Source organism: Octopus bimaculoides, chromosome 15 (genome assembly GCF_046866305.1).
Source record: "Octopus bimaculoides isolate indiv1 chromosome 15, ASM4686630v1, whole genome shotgun sequence".
Lineage (NCBI taxonomy): Eukaryota > Metazoa > Mollusca > Cephalopoda > Octopoda > Octopodidae > Octopus > Octopus bimaculoides.
This window is the reverse complement of record NC_142942.1, coordinates 51350747-51372237: the sequence shown is the minus strand read 5'-3', so window position 1 is coordinate 51372237 and position 21491 is coordinate 51350747. Positions and strand designations below refer to the sequence as shown.

The following is a 21491-nucleotide window of genomic DNA, read 5'->3' as shown; positions in this document are numbered from 1 at the left end:
GGATTTGAGCTCTGAATGTAAAGACATGGAACAAATACCACAAGGTACTCAGTTTCCATTTATCAAGTCCACTCACAAGGTTTTGGTGAACCCTAAGTTATAAAAGAAGTCTCTTGTCCAAAGTGCAACACAGTGGAACTGAACCCAGTACTATGTAGTTGGGAAGCAAGATCCTTACCACACAGCCACAAGCATAAATCCTTTTGATCTTTGGGATTCAGAAAACGTTTGATTTCTGTGGATGTTAGAGTTAAATAAAGCCATACCTGCAAGGTTCTCAGTTTGCAGGACAATATACTTAACCCTTTAGCATTTAAACTGGCCATATCTGGCCCAGATAGCCTACTTGTTTTATGTTCAAACTGGCCAGGTCTGACCTCTCACACCCGACTCTACAGTGTCATTCTAAGAATAAACGGTCACATCATTGAAATCTCAACGCTCTGAGATAATGCATGATTAATTCAAACCAAAGTGAATAAATAAGAATTACATTTGACAGAATAATCTGAACGCTGGGTGTTTAAGAATCACTTTGTTCTTGAATTGTCTTTGGTTCCAGGAAAAGATGTCTTAGTCTAAAAGCTATTTGCTTCAATACAGCAGGTGGAGGGTGCGTGAAACAATAACAGGAGTGAGGATAATATTCATAGTACATTCATGTGAGGAAGAGGAGAAACTGGTTGTTGTGTCTGCTGTACTGCTGTTAAAACACTCCTATATTATTAGAGAAAATAATTGATCTCACAAACAAAATTATTATTAATATTACTATAATAAAACATGAATTACATGGACCTATAATTTATTATGACCTCTTTTATTTGTTTGTGGATTTCTTTGTACTTTTTTTTTTTGGTAATGCTCTTTTATTTAATTATTTATTTTTTTGTTTAATACAATAAATACTGACAGTAAGAAAATCTTCTTTGGCAGTTCTCAATTTAGCAGAAGACTTATTAAATATTGATCAGCTTGTTGGCAAATCTTTTCCTTCTTTGAGCTATTATTATTTTTTTAGTACTACTATTACTACAACTACTGCTGCTGCTGCTGCACTCGCATACATCAGTAGATGAGTAAACACACACACACACACACACACACACACACACACACTTTCTTTCTCTCTTTCTTTCTGTTTCTCTCATTCTGTACCACCATTCTCGTGTGTACTTTCCCAGTAGCTAATGATTTCTTTCTCTTTCTTTCTCTTTTTCTCCCTCAAACACACACGTGTGTGTGTATGTGTGTGTGTGTGTTGGCACACAAACATGCACATACATGTATCTCTATGAACACATGCACAAATACATGTATTTGAGTGCACATGTAATTATCAGGCAGAATCCACCAGAGACTCTGTGTGTGTGTGTGTGTGTGTGTGTGCATACATGATTGTGTGTGCATACATGATTGTGTGTGAGTGTGTGTGTGTGTGTGTGCATACATGATTGAGTGTGTGTGTGTGTGTGTGTGTGTGCACACATGCTAAGGCTGATACTCTGAGTTACTGTTATAATTCATGTCTCAGACTTCACTTTTTCCACATGGTGGGATTGAAATCAGAATTTCATAATTGCAAAGATTTTTTAAAACCACTCAGCCATGTGTGTGTGTGTGTGTGTGTGTGTGTGTGTGTGTGTGTGTGTGTGTGTGTGTGTGCATATATATGAAAAGTGAATGTAAAGCAACAATCACACACACACACTCATTACCTTTGTGTTAATGATTATAGCATTTTACATTCTGGCATGAATTAGACAAGTTAACGCAGTCAGTCCACACACACACACACACACACACACACACACACACACACACACTGCATCTGTGCACATGTATATGTACATACATGCTTGTGCACTTACATAGCATTTGATTGCATGTAATATATATATATAGCATATAATTGCTTTGATTTCTTTCATATTAAATAAAGTATATCTATAGAATTTGTATTCTATAATTAACAACCAATTGTGGTTTGCAGTATTTGTAGTGAGGTTGTAGTAGTAGTAGTAGTAGTAGTAGTAGTAGTAGCAGAAGCAGATGAGAAATGATTTTTTTCCTTTTTAAAAAACTACACACTTCAAAAGCAATGTCATAAAATAGAAGCTAAACAGTTTTATACCCTTGTGTTTGTCTTTGATAATTCATGTTTTTATGTGATCCCAGTAAGATAACTGGTATTCGAGTGATAGAAGGTAATGCTGAATTAATTATCAACACAAATTTCATCTATCTTTTTAAATACTTAAAAAGAAGGGAAAAAAAAAATTGCTCTTCCAAAAATTTCGCAAAACTTGTGAATTTGCAGATCTAGTGTACTATTAAAAGTAGGCAAGTAAAATGATTGATTGATTGATTGAGAGAGAGAGAGCGAAAGTGGTGGTGTGGAGGGTGAGAGTAAATATTATGTTGTAGCTTGTTTTAATGATTGTAAGCTGGTAAGGAATGAGTTCAAGTCAGCTAAAGGTTCTTGTTTAATTGCATTATTGGGCAAAAAAAAACAAAAAAAACAAGTGGAGTGGAGCAGTGTATATGGGAGTTTAATGGTTGTAAACTGATAAGTCGATGGTTTATGGGTGATAGAGGTGCTTGGCATAATTAAATAATTAGGGATGCTACTTAACTTGGGTAGTAAGCTTAATGCTCTACCTCGTTTAACACCATTATCTAGACTGGTCCATGGTTGCTTTTAGTAGCCCCTTCTTTGCTCCCCCCCCCCCTACAGTAGACAACAGTTTGTAAATGTTTGGATTGAACCTCATCTACATCATTTTTTCCAGTCTGGGAGTGTTTAGAAAGGTTACGAGCACTGACTGTACTTTTCTGACTAACATTAAAAAAAACAAAAAAAAACAAACAAACAGACAAATAAAAAATAGCTTCTCCTCTTTGATTCTGTCTTACTAACAGGAGAATAATCATTGTTATCACTTTGGAGAGTTGAAACAGTTAATTGAACATTAACGGAACTAGGATTGCCAGAATTGTTTGCATTATTTCTCTTTCCGGGATAATTTTTTTAAAAAATGCTTAATATTAAAGAGAACATGCAAGGTAGAATTGTTAGTGTCTGAGACAAAATGTTTAGTGGTCTTTCTTCTGGCTTTTTGTGTTCTTTGTGCTCTGAATTCAGATACCACCAAGGACAACTTTGCTTTTCATCCTTTTGGAGTTGATAAAATAAAGTAACAGTCAATCATGCCCCCCTCCCCCCTCCCCCTCAAAATTGCAGTCCTTGTGCCAAAATTAGAAAGAATTATGGAGAGGATATCCAACTTGGAAACATTTATTCTTGCAAACCATTGTAAAATTACAGAAATTACTTTAAGAATTCTTGTGTCTGTTGCCATGTCTGTTTAGTTTACTTCTTTTAAGTGTATCTTCTGTGGGTATCAAATACTACTTTTTTTTTTATCCAGGACATGTGAATTAAAAAGATTATTAAGATTTACACCTAGGATCTATGAGTATTATCTACCACGTATACTGTGAACTTGATCCATATTTTAGTACTCTTCTGTGTATTTGATTTCATGAAATGTTCTCCATCTTTCTAATCTCGCTATTTCCCATGCCACTGACAAAAGTACATATACTTACTGTAGAACTGTTTAGGAAGGATCAAATAAATTCCTTTGGTAAATAAAGAATTTTAATACCAAAAATAAGAAATATTTTCTCTTTCTGAGATTGCATAGAAATTTAAGAATGCTAAAATTATATGAAATTATTCAGCTGATTAATTGGTCACAGTGAAGTCCTTGGAATTATGGCTTCTACATCGTTGAATCAAACTCTACCCCAAGTATTTGTAATTAGTGAATTACAGTCTTCTAGCTGTCTCTGACTAGTTTCTTAAAAACTGGAATCATTGTCATTGTGTTTATTTCTTTCCTGCTGGATACCTTAAGTAAAACTGATTCTAAAAATCAAAATTATTATCAATTTATAGTATTAGATCAAGCTTAATATTTCTGAACATTTTCTTAATTTTGGCTTCCTTGGTTGTCTTACCCCTGCTTAATTTTCTTTTAGAATGTGTATTTTAATTTCATAATGTTCCGAACGTGATAGGCATCATTGTTGTAAATTTGATAAACCTAGCAGCACTTGTAGTCACGGTCAGCACTGCCTTAGGGTATTGACCCTTTTGTTATGATATACCTGTTGAAATACACTACCTGTGTTTCTGTTAATTTTGAAAATGATGAAGAATTTAGTAAAATTTAACAAAATAACTTTGTCATTTTGTATGGAACATAAGTCAATAAGAAATTTTACCGGTTTGTTTTAATTTAGATCCCTTATAAACAAAACGGTTTGTATCATACATACAAGGATAGTTTCAGTCAAGTTGGTATCAAAAGGGTTAAAGGAATCCCTTTTTGGGAAAATACCAAACTGAAGGTGCATATCCTAAGACAGCCTCCAAGTTTCTTCAAGCAAGACTACAAAAAAAAAAAAAAAAAAAAGGAGGTAAAATTACATTTTTGAGTCATACCGACCCCTAAGGGCCAGTTTCATGGTGTATATATTCCCCACCTGGACGGGACACCAGTCCATGACTAGATTACTCATTTTTTTGCCTGCTGAGTGGACTGGAGCAATGTAAAATGAAGTGTTTTGCTCAAGAACATAATGCATTGTCTGGTCCAGGAATTGAAACCACAATCTTATGATCATGAGTCCAGCACCCTAACCACTAAGCCATGTGCCTCCACCAGCCACAGGCTATGGTTATAATTCACAAAGAAAGCTTCTTCGTGCATCTTGCACTCTGAGGGTGGGTGAGATTGTAAACCCTGAGTAGTATTAGTATTCATGTTAAGAACAGCAACCTGAGGTATTGTTATTGTTGAAGCACAGTGTGTATTCCAGTGCAAGTGTAAGCTGTAACAGTAGACAAAAGAAGTCTTAAGCTAGCACTGCTTGAGCTGACCTATTAAGACTCATTATAAAATATTGTAGGGAAGTTGTTCAAAGAAAGTTCAAATGCTGTTATGCTGAATATGTTGCCTGTTTGAGTAGAAATAGCCTCATCGGCTTGTGAAAATAAAGCAGTTATTTTATCAATGATAGTAGGAGAAATTGACACAAGATGTTTAAAAAATAATGAATACAAGGAAGAACCCACACTGAAAATGTAGGACTTTACTATTAAATCCATGCCTTGATTTGCATAGAGGAGTTAGTGTAAACATGACCTTTGTTAATAGTAGGTGGTCTCTGAGTTATTTCTCTGACAGTTTTGAAGTAGAGTTGATGTGTGTAAAACCAGACTTAATGGATGTAATATTAATGTTCTGGACTCTTGTTAAATGATAGGACAGGAATTACGCTTGTTTTATAGTGTCATCTTGTTACTTGACATTCTGTGAAAGTACCACCTAATAGGTTTTATTGAACATAAATGAGGTCACGCTACCAACATCTTATCAATGGCTACTCTTGATAGCCAATGAAACCTCTCATTCTTTACGATTCTATTCATTGACAATATTATTCACTCTTTCATTTGCTACTTTCTTTCTCACTTTCTCTTCGAGCTCATATTGCAGTCTACAATCAAGTCTGATCCGCCTGGCTGCAAAATTAGATTTCCTCATTTACCATTTTTTTTTTTTTTTTTGTAAGCCTAATGTGCTGGGAAATCGTGCATGAGACCATTCCTTGATAACCATCATGTCGTCTGTAATGGCTTATAAATTTGCTTCACTTGGTATTCGTAATTGGGAAACAAGCATCATTCATTTACTAGTTGATGAGCTGTAAGAAAGCAACATGCCTTCTACAGCAATATGTAAATGTCCATATTTGTTCCCCCACTACCACACACACACACACACACACGCATACACACAAAAACCACAAAAACAAAATTTTCAGCCTATCATCATCATCATCACTATTTAGCATGTTTTCCATACTGGCATGTGTATTGCATGATGTGACAGGATCTGGCAAGCTGCAGGGCTGCACCATACTCTAGTGTCAGCTTTTGAGGTATTCTGTAAGTGGATGCTCTTCCTATTGCCAACTCCTTCACAAAGTGTACTTAGTGCTTTTATTTATTTACTTATTTACTTATGCAACCAACACTAGTGTGGTTGCCAAGTAAGACAGAAAAAAAAAAGGGAAAAAGTTAACCCAATGACTGATTGGGATGGAGTGTTTGGGAGGGGGAGATGGCTTTAAACCCGGTGCTGAGAGGCTAAAGTATGACAGAGGGACAAGCACAAGCGTCTAATATTACATAAAACAAAATTAATGCAAAACTGTGAAACAAAAAAAACAAAAAAAAACAAAAAAAATTCAAAACCCCATTCATTCACCAATTACTGTTGGAAGTATTGCTGTTACTACTACACAGTATTTATGGGAGCGACAGAATGGGATTTATGATGTTAATTTTGGCTTCATAAGTTGATAAGTATATGAAGAAAAGCATATTTGATTGAAAGGTCTAGCGTCAGAAAAAGACTACAATTATTGCTTTTGTTAGTACACAACCACAAAATTTATTGTGGAGGACATTGTAGTTAATTGTATTACTGCGACTTCTTTTAGGGATCCTGAAGGAACAAAAGAAAAAATAAAAGAGTCTGACAACGGCAAAGGAGGTAACTGAATATCACCAGTGATTTTTATACAACACTACTGTTTCTGCCATGTGTTGTTATAAGGATTACAATATAACATCGATAGCAAGGCTTGACACAATAACCACAGCTGTGCATCCAGTATTGCCTGTTTTATTCTCAACTGTTGTGCAACTTTCTCACATAGGATCAATACAAACAGGAATTGATTAGGAAGGACAGTTGTTGAGTGAAAGACAAGTAGTCAGTTCAAGGGTAGACATGATAAATATCCGCATATTTAAATTTGGAATGTCTTTCTAGTATGCATTTGAAGGCTTTGTTATGTAAAAGTCAGCATTTAAAGACTTTTGCTAACTGGCCAGAAAGAAAAGATTTCAGATTCTTTTATTTTTTAAACTAGTTTCAGTCATTTGACTCCGGCCATGCTGGATCACTGTTTTAAAGGGTTTTTAGTTGAAGAAATCAACTTCAGGACATATTCTTTGTAAGCCTAGTGCTTATTCTATTGATCTCTTTTGCTGAACTGCTATGTTACAGGGACATAAACACACCAGTATCGGTTGTCAAGTGATGGTGAGGGCAAACAGCCACACACACACACACACACACACACACACACACACACACACACCTATATATACAACGGCCTGCTTATATATATATATATATATATATATATATATATATATGACAGGCTTTGGTTGGCCTGAGGCTGTAGGAAAAGATACTTGTCTAAGGTGCTACACAGTGGGACTGAACCCAGAATCATGTGACTGGGAAGCTAGCTTCTTACCACAGCCACACCTATATGCAATAGGTAAATAAATTGATAAAATCATTAAGAAATAGGATGAACATCACAAATTCCTGGGTTTTTTCTATGTTTTTACCTGTGTAATAAAAGTTAATTCTCTTTGGATTTTATTAATTTAGCTCACTATTTCAATCTTTCACATTACAAACTGTAACTAAAGGAAATATATGTAAGCTTCTATTTTGGTAATGGCACACGTATATCAAAGTACTGCTTTTTATTTATTAGTTACTGTGTGCCGGGACACACCCTGCTACATAAGCAGATTAATTAGAAATTGAGCAGTTTTTAATTTCATATGTTTTTAATAGCTTGTGTCTGTCGGGATGAGGGAATGTGGGCATATGTGTTTTAGTCGAGCTGTTTGTAGGCAGATATGAGTGTTTCTGTACAATTAGCTGTGTATAACTTTGTGTAAGTATCTGCAAAAACAGGAGGGGAAAGAGCTATTAAGAGCTGTTGGTTATCTATGGTTTCAAAATGTTAAACAGTTGAAACAAATCTTCCTTTGTTATATGAATCGGTCTATCTTGGGTAACATTCCGTAGAAGATCTTGTCCATGTTGCTAACAGTGAACCAAATTAAGGCATGAAGGTAAAATTAAGTGAATTAACCATATCCACACATTGAAATACTGCTTTGGATTTGAACTCAAGCTTCATGAGATGGTAGCCGAGTTCCTTATCTACTCAACTGTATTACTTCTTGTGTGTAGCGTGTTTGTGTCAGGACTGTTAATTCACAAAACATTGATTAAATATCACCGTTACATTGCATCCTCAATCAAGACATACAACAGTTTTGTATGTTTTCCTTTGGGGATAACTTGGCCATGACATCCTTGCCTCAGGCAAGTTTGGTAGAGCAATTTGTATTCCATTTGGAATATGGTTCCAGATTTAAAATGTTTCTTCACTGTTTGGTATGTGCCAAAGTAAGTCGAGCCTACTAACTTCAAATACTATTGAGAAGTTACCCACTGTCAGACAAGCACATGATGAATAAGGATAAAGGATGCCATCATGGTAAACAAAGTGTATCCTGGCATAGTTACCCTCCATCTTATGATCCATGTTAAATGACTATCACAGTTGAATAGGTCCAGAAATTGCCTGCATGTGACTAGATTGCAATGATCCTCCACATGATGCCTTCTGTCACATGTCTTCCATTGTGCAGCTAATACTATTCATTGAAATCTGCTAGGTTGATGGAACAACCCCTAGAATGTGGCGTACTGGCTTCAGTCCAAATTGCAATATTGAATCTCTTTCTGGAATGGTAACAACAACTAGCAAAACATCGGTGCCGTTCCAACCATAATCATGCCATCAGTTTTAATGAACTCTAGGACTAAATTATTTGACCTCTCTTTTGCATATTTAAAACATTGGAATATTTGTTTTGCTGTTGAATTTTATCCCCAAATCAACTTTGGTTGAGAGAACCTTTAATCAGATGTTTTAGCTGTGACTTTTCTGTCATTTTCTTGTTTTGTTTTTTTTTGTCGTCAGACTTAATGTATCTTGGATTAGTTTGTCTAATGTTTCCTTCTGCTTTTTGAAGATAATAGGGTGTTGTGTGAAGAAGATCTTACTGTCACTTCTAGTTACTCAAGAAACCATACTGATCAAGAGTGATGAACTTTTTGTCCATTGGTGTAATTTCACCCACATTCATTATTTGAAATTACTTACTGTCAAAGTCTTTAAAAACCAAAATTAAAATGGTTTAACCTTCAAAATCACAACAGTAATTTAATACAAGTTACAAAACTATGGATTTGTAAGATTAAAGTTGTATTATTTTTGCATCAAAGATGCACTCTCGCAGGTTCTTATGCACTTGCAAGTCACCGCTGATACAAGAAAGTTTCCTAATGGCATCTTGTTTCATCTCTCTTGTCGTGGTGCGAGTGATAGGGGTGTGTGAAATACCAGTAAGTTATTGGGTGGGTGATAATTAAATATGCATGTAGTTTGTATGTGTACATATGTACATACTCTGCACTTAAAATTGAGGGTAGGACAGAACTTGTCATGGTAAAAATAAGAATCACTATGAAGCAAATTACATCTCATTTATAATAAGATAACAATGCCAAAATATGCAAAAATCAAACAACAAAAAGACGAATGCTATTTATCTTTAGTATTACAGATATCTTCTCCCTTCTCTTCTTTGGGGGTGGTAATAATTATGATGATGATGATGGTGATAGTAAGAGTGGTGGGAGACTGAAACATATGGTGTTATTTATGTGGTATGATTAATTACCCTTTGCTTTCACATGAGCTCTTTCACCAATCCAAACATCATCCTAGCTTAGCAAAACATGGTTAGGACTTAACGCACATTTTGGCATGGCAAACACAGTTGTCTGCAATAAATTGTTGTGGCAGTGGTGGTTGTAAAGGTGGGGTTCTCACATGAAACTGGTTGCTGTGCTTATGTTCTATGTTCGGTTTTATGGTATTAAAGGGTGTTTTAGGAGAAGTTAACTGTGAAATTTATATTTCTATCCATATTAAGTAAACCAGCTGGTGCAAGATAGCTTTCAAGAAAACTCATTGTCAAGATAATTATGAAGTTAGGAAGAACCATTTTGGAAAGCTTTGTAGAATTGTTGAGGGTATGTTTTGGAGCAGTGGTTCTCAACTGTTTTTTTACCCATGGACCCCTTTAATTCCTATTTTATTCTGGTAATAGCCACCCCATGTTTAAATACTTGTTTTAAAGATAATTCTTTCAAAATTCCTGTTTCGTTTTTCACACATTCACTTGTGTAGATTTGCAACAGCATGCTCTAAGACAGTGGTTGCCAAAGTGGGTAGTACTGCCCCTCTGTGGGCAGCGGAAAGATCAAGAGGGATGTTGAAGTGGGGCAATAACAGGGTGGCCAAAATGGGGTGATGGATGTGAACCCCCACCCCACACCCCTGCCCAAACGGGTTAAATTAGGTTGAGTTTTATTTGTGAAAATTCTATTTAACTGTTGAATCCATACTAGCATGGAAGATGAATGTTGAAAGATGACGATGATGATTATGTTGGCAACACATTTCAATACCAATCTATCTAAGACCACCCCTGGTTTTATGTATGATACAAATCTGTTTAAAAGTGATCGAAATTAAAACCTTCCATCAAAAATTAATTGAAACTGAGGCAGTGTTTTTCAAAAGAAATATGGTAACAAGGGGATTAAAAGCCTGATTATTATGTTCTTTTCTTTTTTAGATGTGTTGTGTATAGGCTTAAGATAGTCTTTTACAAATGATGTTTGTGTAGTTAGATATTTGCTAATCCATGCCAGGAGAGTGGAGCAGATGCCAGAATGATGATAACATTTTAAAATCTGTTCAGATCTTATTCTGAAACAGTTGAAAATAAAACCAAATAAATAATAACTTGATTTGTTCCATAATTACTGATATATATTTTTAGAGATAACTTGGAAATGTGAACCACATGTTACATTCGATATCAGTGTAATACATGGTATATATATATATATATATATATACATATATATATATATATATATATATATATATATATATATATATATATATATATAGAGAGAGAGAGAGAGAGAGAGAGAGAGAGAGAGAGAGAGAGAGAGAGAGAGAGAGAGAGAGAGAGAGAGAGAGAGAGAGAAATGGATAGATAGATAGATAGATAGCAATGAAATAAATTATATCTCATGAAATATGCACCAATATGCCCAGTGCCATATTGCTGATATATTAGAAATGGTACACACACGCACACACATGCATGCATGCTATGGAATGTTTTGAGAGAAAGAAATACTGTTCATCTGATTGGCAAATCTTCATTCATCATTACGCTCCAACAACTGGCACACCACCAGAGTATGTTCTCCTTGCCTTTTCTATCACAAGGTACAACATTCTCTGTTACTATGAACCTATTGACTCTGGTACCTCTGCCATTCACTACCATTCCACCCATTTAATCACATTTTTTTTTATCCCAACCCTGAATCTTAAACATTTTTTTAGATGTTATTCCTGAAATTTTCCATACAGTTTTGACCCTCTACATATATATACAGGGTGCGATGGGTAAATTGTCGCCACTTTATAATTTTAATTTCACACGTGCATTCTTTGCTTTTGATTTTATCGACTACACAGTATAGTAGGGTCAGTTGGTTACCGTCTGTGATGCAATTTACTCTGCCAGAAATTTGGAAACAACATGCTTGGCATTTGTGTCAAAAGCTTCAGAGTGTTTGGGTGTCAATCTGAGGTCAGTGCGATCTGAGGACATGTACTGAGAGTGATAAAAATCAAACATCCAGTCAACATCATAGTGTTTGGAGTGATCACTAGTGATGGCGATGTTATGCCTCCATTCATCTTCCCACATGGCCTCAGACTCAATACGGAGGCCTATATCAAGTGCTTGGAGGAGGTAGTACTGCCCTGGGTCAAGAGGGTGACTGCTGGAAGACCCTATGTCTGGCAACAGGACAACCCAGTTATGGCTGTCAGACAATTTCTGCGACCACATCACCCCTAACATCTAGCCACCTAACTTGTGCCAAAGCTTCCTTCTTGTTCATGCCATTGTAAATGCAGTGAACCACTAACAATGAATCTGTTGGACACTCTATACCAAACTACACTTATTCACTAGATGCGATTGTCTTTATAGTAAGAAGTCTGCTTCTCAATCACATGGTTCTGGGTTCAGTCCCACTGTGTGGCACCTCGGGCAAGTGAGTGTCTTCTAGCTATAGCCCTGGGCTGACCAAAGCCTTGTGAGTGGATTTGGTTGACTGAAACTGAAAGAAGCCCATCATGCATGCACATGCGCACACGTGTGTGTGTTTGTCCCCCACCACTACTGGTGTCAATTTCTTTACATCTCTGTAACTTATCAGTTCAGCAAAAGAGACCAATGGAATAAATACTAGGCTTAAAAAAAGATAAATACTGAGGTCGAATCGTTCAACTAAAATTCTTTGAGGCAGTGCTCCTGCATGGCTACAGTCTAAGGCCTGGAATGGGTATAAAAATGTAAAAGGTAAACCAAATGTGTTTACCTATCTTCAGATTCATTCTTGCTGCAGTGAAGAAATTAAAGAATCTATGACAAACATAGCAACTGCTATTTGGTATTTTCTTTGTTAATAGCTAATGAAACACCCTTTATGTTGGCACTAATATAACACACCCCATTTTCAAGTTACATTTAGGAATTGTCTGGATATCATTGTATTAAATAAGAGCAATTAGTGTTTTACTCTTAAAACTGTTGACAGATTCCTTTGTCTAATTTAATACCAGACGTTGTTGTTGTGTACATATTTGATTTTCATGCATTATAGAAATAAATCCTTGTTTGTTTTCTCAAAGGGATCTAAATATTTTCATTTAGCTTTATTAAAAGTCTATGTAGTATGTTTAGTTTATAAATGTTTAGGGGCCTAGTTTCTGACTTGGTGACAAAGACAGCCCTGTATCGTGACGCTGTATGGTATTTGAAGCATGGGGGAGGGGAAGAAGTGAGTATGATCTTTAGAATGTGATGTGTAAACTTGAAAGACAGACAGGCTAGCTGACTGCACGGAAGTGAGCAAAGTATTTAGGAATTTTAAGCACCATAAGAAAATGTAGTAAGTATATATTACATGTGTAGAGGGAGGAAAATAATTAGTGCAGGGTAACCGGGTGGGTGGGTGAGATGAGGGTGGAAGTGGATTAGGGAAGGAGCTACGCAAGAAGGGTGTATACTAATGTTGTTGGATAAGACCTTTAACCCTTTTGATGTCAAGCCGCCTAAGACTGCTTCTTGTTCTGTGATACAAGCTTCCTATTTTGAAGTAATCTAAATTAAATCTTCCAGTAAATTTCATGTTAATTTGTCTTCCAAACATTACATTTATGAGAACAAGGCTTTGTTGTGTCTTGGGTGTGTCATTACACTAATGATAATAAGCACATGCACTGGTTCAATATCACTTTATTGTTAGTGGTTAGATATTTAACCAATTGACTAACTAATCGATCATTTGTTTAATGTGTTGGTTAAGCAATCGATTTGGTTGTTTGTATGTCAAAGTCCTTTCATCACTATTTGCAACCTTCTCAAGGAATCTTGCAAAGCAAATACAAAAATAAAGAACAAAGCTATTTTGCTAAATTTGATTTCATTTTCAAAATTAATTGAAACAAAGGTAGTGTTACTTTAACAGAAAAATGGTTATGGAAAGGTTAATAAACTCACACATCACAAATAAGATGGGAAGGCATGGTGTAGTAATGATGAAGTGTGAAAATGTCTAATTGTGACAGTTTGGGAGAACAGTGATGACGACGATGATGATGATGATAAAGGTTACAATTATAATGATGATGATGATACTGTCACATCTGTAATCATCTGGTACACAGGACTTGTGGTTCTTTTTGAAATTATGTTACATCAGATTATGTAATCATTAACTTTATATCTTTTTTTTTTTTTTTCAATATTTTTCGCTTGTGTCTCCTAACTTTGATATCATGGAAAACCAAGAAATAATGTTATTTTAGTGAAACTAAAACAGTCTTTAAAGGAACGAAAAAGAAAAAATAGAAAGAAAGAAAGAAATTCCAAAAATTCAAGATAGTCGCAGGATATTCCACTCTTAAAAGTTTTCTTTATAGCCAACTGGCATTTTAGACTCTTTTCCCAGAAGATTAATTTCAGAGCTGAAAATAGGAAATCAGGGTTGGATGGTTTAAAAAAATAAAATTTATTTATATTTTTTTTTTAAAGAAAACTTTAGTTTGTTTCTTCTTTTTATTTGACTATTTACTTTAATTTGATATAATACTTCCACACAGTTTCTGTCTACCAAATTTACTCACAAAGCATTAGTTGGCTTGGGGGGTATAGAAGGCACTTGCCTAAGGTGCTGTGCTGTGGGATTGAACCTGAAGCAGTGTGGTTGCCAAGTAAGTGTCTTAACCACACAGCCAAGCCCGCATCTTCCCTTGAATGTCTTAAAGAAAACTAGTTATAGTATTGTTATGATTGAGCAGATCTTTGACCAAGAGCCTTCCAGCTGTGACCATCCTGTCTTTACCATATATCAAGGACTGTTATTGTTGTTCAGCATCAAGTCAGCCCTCATCCAACAAACTATTCCAGCCATGGCCTTTCCATCGATTTCCAGAAGCAGTGCATCAAGTCGTATCCAGTGTGTCCTTTCTTTTTTAAAGACTGTAGGATGTGATTTGAGGGAGATTTGACTGATATTTCTAGCACGTTGTGACCACGTAAAGGCTCATTCCCTGGTTTGTGGAGTATTGTTGTTTATCCCCAATTGTGCAGGCAAACATATCAACGATTTTCCATCCATGACCATCTCCTCTTTATTCATGTAGTTCTCTCTTTTTTTTTCATCTTTAACATAATCGGATGTGATTTAAATATTTGGCTGCTATTTCTAGCAGATTGATCACTCTCTCATTGGATCTCCCTTGTTGTTAGGTTATTGTTTGTGGGGGTGGTAACATTGACAGCAATCATTTATTTGTTTATTCTTTTTTTTTTTTTTTTCAATTTAGGCAAATTTTGTTTTTAATTTTTCTTCCCAGTGACCTATTTTTTTTTTTTTGCTTAGATTCCTTAAACATCCATAACAATTTCCAAAAAAATCCTTCCTCATCACACACACACATGCACACACACATCTACGTATATTCACAAGGACCATTTATGATACATCAATGTAATAAGCTTTCTTCTATTCAAACTTATCCTACAATGGAAGCAATAAGTACAAAAGTATTTAAGATCCACGTGTTTTTATGAAGTCATTTTTTTTTAGTAGTACAGAAGCACCATTCCTTCTTTCTCTCTCTCTCTCTCTCACACACATTTCTCCACCACCCATCTCTCTTTCTATGTGTGTGCATGTGATTGTGCATGTATATGTGTGTGTATATATGCATACATATATGCGTATAAATGTCTATTTGTGTGTGAGTGTTTAAGCAGGCATCCATGCTCTATTCCTCTCTCACTTCCCATTATTTCTTCTCCACTACTCCCCTCATTCTTCCCATCCATTGGTGTGTGTGTGTGTGTGTGTGTGTGTTTGTATATGCAGACCTACTGCCTTAGATACAACTCAAATGAAAGCCAACAGCTTCTGTCTGTTGTGACTAATAATGACAGAAAAGATATGAGGCTACAAGAAATATATTTATCTAAATACAAACCTTAAGAAGACAGTTTAGCAAGCCTGGAATCTAGACTAGGCTAATGTATGACTCAACAGGCAGTATAAGGTTAGTGTAGGGCTTAATAGGAATATAGTCGTAATAGGGGAGAGATTAACAATAGGCTAAAAGATTGACTCAAAAGGTAATAGTCTTTAGTGTAAGGTTTAATCCTTTAATTGCAATTTCATGGTTATTTAGTCAAGTAAACTTGACATATCTCTACAGAACATAGTTTTAAACCTGACATTCTTCAACAAAAAGAAAGATTGGTATATAAAACTGCTTCCTGGTGCTGGGGATAATGAAATTTTTGAATGAATTTATCTGCTTTTTGCAGTAAAAGGGTTTAAACAAAATAGAGATTGATAGACAATGGGTTAGTTAATGAGTGAAAAGGCAATGTTGATTAGTGTGGGCAGCGCTGGATTAACCAATAAGCAAGATAAGCACGTGATTAGGGCATCAAGAGAAGGAGGGGGTACCACAAAAATGGTGTATATATATATATATATATATATATATATATATACCCTGCTTTTCCATACTGGCTTTTGGTGAAATGGCCATTTTGAGGTATTGTTTTATAGCCAGATACCCTTCCTAACACTAACCCTTTTAATGCAGTGAAATGGTTTGCCTGTTTTAAAAATCGGGATTCATATGTTGCATTTGTGTTTGTGTCTGTCTGTCTGTGTGTCTGTTAACACTGACCAGCTTACTTCCTTCTCTAAATTGGCACCATGGATGGTATCATTCACTGCTATTATTCTTCTAATAAAACAGCTAATATTTGTTTGACAATTTTTTTTTTCAACCAAATATTGTTTGAATATTTTTTCCTTGTGTATATGAATGCCTCTCATCATTATCATCAGTCTCCTCGTTAATATTTTTGGCATTATTCTCTTCAATTAATATTGTTGATATCGCTCTCCTCATTAAAATTACCATCGTCTTCCTCTTCATTAACCAGTTTGATACCAATCCACCTGAGACCAACCACCCTTGGTTCTGATACAAATTCCCTGTTTTAAAGTGGGCTAAATTAAAACGCCCAATCAAAATTTCATGTTAATTTATGTTCCAAATGCCAGCTTAATAACGATACAATTATTTCACTAAATTCGTTATTTTCAAAACTATTTGAAACAAAGGCAATGTATTTCAATGCAAATATAGTAACGAATAGGTTAATATCATCATCATTGATCTCCTCATTAATATCATCATCATCATTGTTCTCCTCATTGATATTATCATTATTGTTTTTCTTGTTAATATCATCATCATTCTGTCTGTTGATTTCATCATCATTGTTCTACACATTAACCTCGTTGTTGTTCTCCTTAATATCATCATTTTCCTTGTTAGTATAATCGTCGTCATTCTCCTCATTAATATCATCATCATTCTCGCCGTTAATATCATCGTCATCATTTTCATCGTTAATACCATCATTATCATTCTCCACGTTAACATCATCATTGTCATTCTCCTCATTGACATCATTGTCATCATTCTTCTCATTGACATCACCGTCATCATTCCCCTCATTGACATCACGGTCATCATGCTTCTCATTGACATCACCGTCATCATTCCCCTCATTGACATCACCGTCATCATCCTTCTCCTTGACATCACCGTCATCATTCCCCTCATTGACATCACCGTCATCATCCCCCTCATTGACATCACCGTCATCATTCTCCTCATTGACATCACCGTCATCACCCCCCTCATTGACACCACCGTCATCATCCTCCTCATTGACATCGTCACCGCCATTCTCCTCATTGACATCGCCATCATTCTCCTCATTGACATTGTCATCATCCTCCTCATTGACATCACCGTCATCATTCCCCTCATTGACATCACCGTCATCATTCCCCTCATTGACATCACCGTCATCATTCCCCTCATTGACATCACCGTCATCATTCTCCTCATTGACATCACCGTCATCATTCCCCTCATTGACATTGCCATCATTCCCCTCATTGACATCATCGTCATCATTCCCCTCATTGACATCACCATCATCATTCTCCTCATTGACATCACCGTCATCATTCTCCTCATTGACATCGTCGTCATCATTCTCCTCATTGACATCGTCATCATCATTCTCCTCATTGACACCGTCATCATTCTCCTCATTGACATCATCGTCATCATTCCCCTCATTGACATCACCGTCATCATTCTCCTCATTGACATCACCGTCATCATTCTCCTCATTGACATCACCGTCATCATTCTCCTCATTGACATCATCGTCATCATTCCCCTCATTGACATCGTCGTCATCATTCTCCTCATTGACATCATCATCAGCTCCATGTTTATCCTTCCTTTACATGATTGTTCTCATCAATACCATCATCATATATATTTTTCAATGATTATGACAGTGATGATGCTGTTACTGATAGAGAAAAATTAATTTATCAGTTTGTTACACCAGAAATGAATCTATAACAATATATTTAAAATTTTGGTTAGCTTTTGGTTAACCAAGAACTTGATATGTTAGCAGAGAATCTGATATTGTATTAGCAACATAAGAAACCATGTATTATTGATTGTAGAAAATGGTCGGAATGCTGAACTCATGGAACATATTTCCATGCATGCTGTTAAAATCCTCTGCAACATTAATTTATTTTCTACTTTTATGAAAAAGCGTTATCAGAAAATAAATTTTTTATAAATCCACTTTACAGAATGAAAAGTCAATATAAACATACATTATGTTTTTTTTTTTTTTTGTGTGTGTGTGTGTGTGTTTCTCTTTTTTTTTCTTTTGAGAACAGCTGGTTTTATCACATTTGTTATTGCTGTTGTTATGATGTGTAGGTGTTACTGGTTGTATGTATGTTGTAGCTAGCAGAAATAGGAGATCAATAAAGAAAAATGCCTTGCAGTATTTAGCTTCATTCATTTGTTATCTACTGAAATCCAGCTGGAGTTGTATTTTCATTTTGTAAGGTCTGGAAGTGGATGGTTGGGTGGTGGTTAATAAGGTAAATACCTATCACATATGAAAAAAAGGGGAAAAAAAAACCCAACAGCACCCATTTACAAACAAGTGCTGGTCGCTATCAGTTTGTGCCAGTTGCTGTCAAGACCTCAGGTGTTCTCAGACCCTACACTGCTAATTTCTTCCACAAAATTGAGACAACTTCTGCGCATCTGACAAATGAAGCCCTCGAGGTGGAGTAGTTGCAGCAGGAGGTGTCGCTGACCATACTTCACTGCTACATCAGAGCAGTCATGTCTGCAGGACACGGCTGGACACAACATTTGTTTTGAGGTGTACTCTCACCCACTGCATCTTCTGCTCCTTAATCCACACCTCCCTTTTTTGTTCTTTTTCTTTGTTTCCTCATAGTTAAATTGTGATTCAATCCTTATGTAAGTAGAAGATATTTTTGGAATTCATGATTTACTGGAAAATGGTTTTTGTTGTTTATCTCCTAGGTCAGTTCTGATTTAACAAACTTGTGATCAAAGACATTCTAGACGTGACCATCTACCTTTTCTCAGACACAGTGTATTTGATAGCATGTCTTATACTTTTGCTAATTGTTTTAGGTATTTATGTGGTGGCAAGTAGACACAGGTATTCTTTCAAACTTTTCTGCCCTTGATCCTGTGAAACATTCAAGGTGTGACCAGTGGAAAGGGGAGAGGACTTCACCAGCACTATATTAAATAAGTGTCTTTCATTTGGATGGACTGAAGTAACATGGTGTGAAATGCCTTGCCCAAGGACAGATTGTGCTGTCTGATCCAGAAATTGAACCAATACCTTACTATCATAAATTGTTTCACTCTAACCACTAGGCTGTGTGCTTTCACCTCTCTTGAGCTAGACTCCATACAGATGATTATATAGTCTATCTTTTCGACAAATTTGCAGCCCTTCCCCTTCAAATCTGCAGGTGATCTTGAGAGATTTTCTTATTTCTATTCAAGACAAGGTGACAGTGATTAGGGCACCTGATTACCACCTTCCTCAATATTGCAACCCCACCCTATGAAGGGGTCTTGTCTTGCACGTTGATTGGTAACTCCACTAGTGCTGGTGCCATGAAAAATGTACCCAGTACACTCTTTATAGGGGTTGATGCTAGGAAGGGAATCCAGCCATAGAAGCCATGCCAAAGCAGACAACTGGGGACCAATGCAGTCCTCGGGCTGCTTAATGCTACCATGTCAGTATGGATCATTGTCATCATCATCATTTAATGTCCATCTTCCATAGTGGCATGGGTTTGATGTCAGAGGAATACATTAAGCTCCAATGTCTGTCACAGACATTAAATGATGATGATGATGATGATATATGTATATACATGTCTGCATGTGGGTGCAGGCATGACTATGTTTACGAAGTTGCTTCGCAGCAGAGAGCAATAAAAATAATGTATTGACACTTCCAGGTCATAATTTGCAGACACTTCCAACCTGTGCATACATGTGAAGTCTCTATTATGTTAATATTAATACAATGACATTTTGGAGCTTTTGAGGTCATCTTTTTTCAGGCAGTTGACATCTGTTCTTTTTTTTTGTATTGTTTATTTTTTATTTTTCTTGCATTCATCAGAATTGGTCATCATTTTTTATATATCTGTGTTTGTGATCATGGTCTAGCATTTAAGATTTAAGGAGATTAGAATCCGGTGTGAAATAATAGTTTATGAATATGAATCTTGCCGAAATACAGGTACATAAATTTAGGACATACAAATTTTCTTTTGTAAATTAATTTATCACAAGAAGAGGGGCAGTGTCCATGTGCCTCTCTAAGACTTCCCAGACAGTGTACAAAGAGCAAACTGTTTCAAAAAAATGTATTTAGTTTTCTTATCGAACATGGAAAAGGAAGCTTAACAGTGTGGAAATGTCATTCTCTCAGAATTTAAAAAAACACAAAAGTAAAAATTAAAATTTGATGATGGTGATGATTGAATAGAATAATTAACTTAACATTTATTATGTTTGTTTCTTTGCAGTAACTGCAACCATGCGCGATGGAGACTTCTGCGCCAGAAAGTGGGTACAGTGGAGACCCAAATGTACTGTTTGACCAGTTTGTGAATGCAGGGACATGTAAATCTATCTTACATACATTCCAACTACTCTGCGATGCCTTGGACATTAAACAGACGGATCACCGACATTTCTATCGAAGGTTGAAATTGAGATTGACATCATGGAAAGCTCAGTCACTGTGGGCCAAGCTGGACAAAAGAGCAAGCCACAAGGAATACAGAAAAGGCGAAGCTTGCACAAATACCAAGGTAGGTTGTTAAATTCTGATAAGTTTCATATGTGGCTTTCACACCTCTCACTTAAAATACTTCTTGAATAAAAAACAATTTTTTTGCTTTTACCTGCAATTAGGAAAAAGCACTAAAAACAGGATTTATTAGCTGTGAATGTAGCATTTGCCAAACCGCTAAGTTACGGGGACATAAACACACCAGCATCGGTTGTCAAGTGATGGTGGGGAGTGGGGACAGACACAGACACATACATACATACATTATATATATATATATGATGATGATGATGATATAGATATATATGCACACACAACAGGCTTCTTTCAGTTTCCATCTACCAAATCCACTCACAAGGCTTTGGTTGGCTCGAGGCTGTAGTAGAAGACACTTGCAAAGGTGCCATGCAGTGGGACTGAACCCGGAACCATGTGGTTGAGAAGCAAGCTACTTACCACACAGCCATATAAATTGTACAAATTAAGTGCACACACACACACACACACACACATTTAA

The 21491-nt window shown here is 36.0% G+C and overlaps 1 protein-coding gene across 16 annotated transcripts in view; it reads left to right on the top strand.

Annotated features, from left to right (window-relative positions):
- Nucleotides 1-21491, top strand: part of LOC106870794 (uncharacterized) — a 233643-nt gene that overhangs the window by 101630 nt on the left and 110522 nt on the right. For all 16 annotated transcript variants that reach the window (XR_016244501.1, XR_016244499.1, XR_016244500.1 and 13 more), the window contains exon 2: nucleotides 20706-20993. Coding sequence is in view for 11 of the 16 variants with exons in the window: in XM_089363954.1 (XP_089220080.1) it covers nucleotides 20724-20993 (270 nt within the window). In the remaining 5 variants the exon portion in view is untranslated. The remainder of the gene's footprint in view (nucleotides 1-20705; nucleotides 20994-21491) is intronic.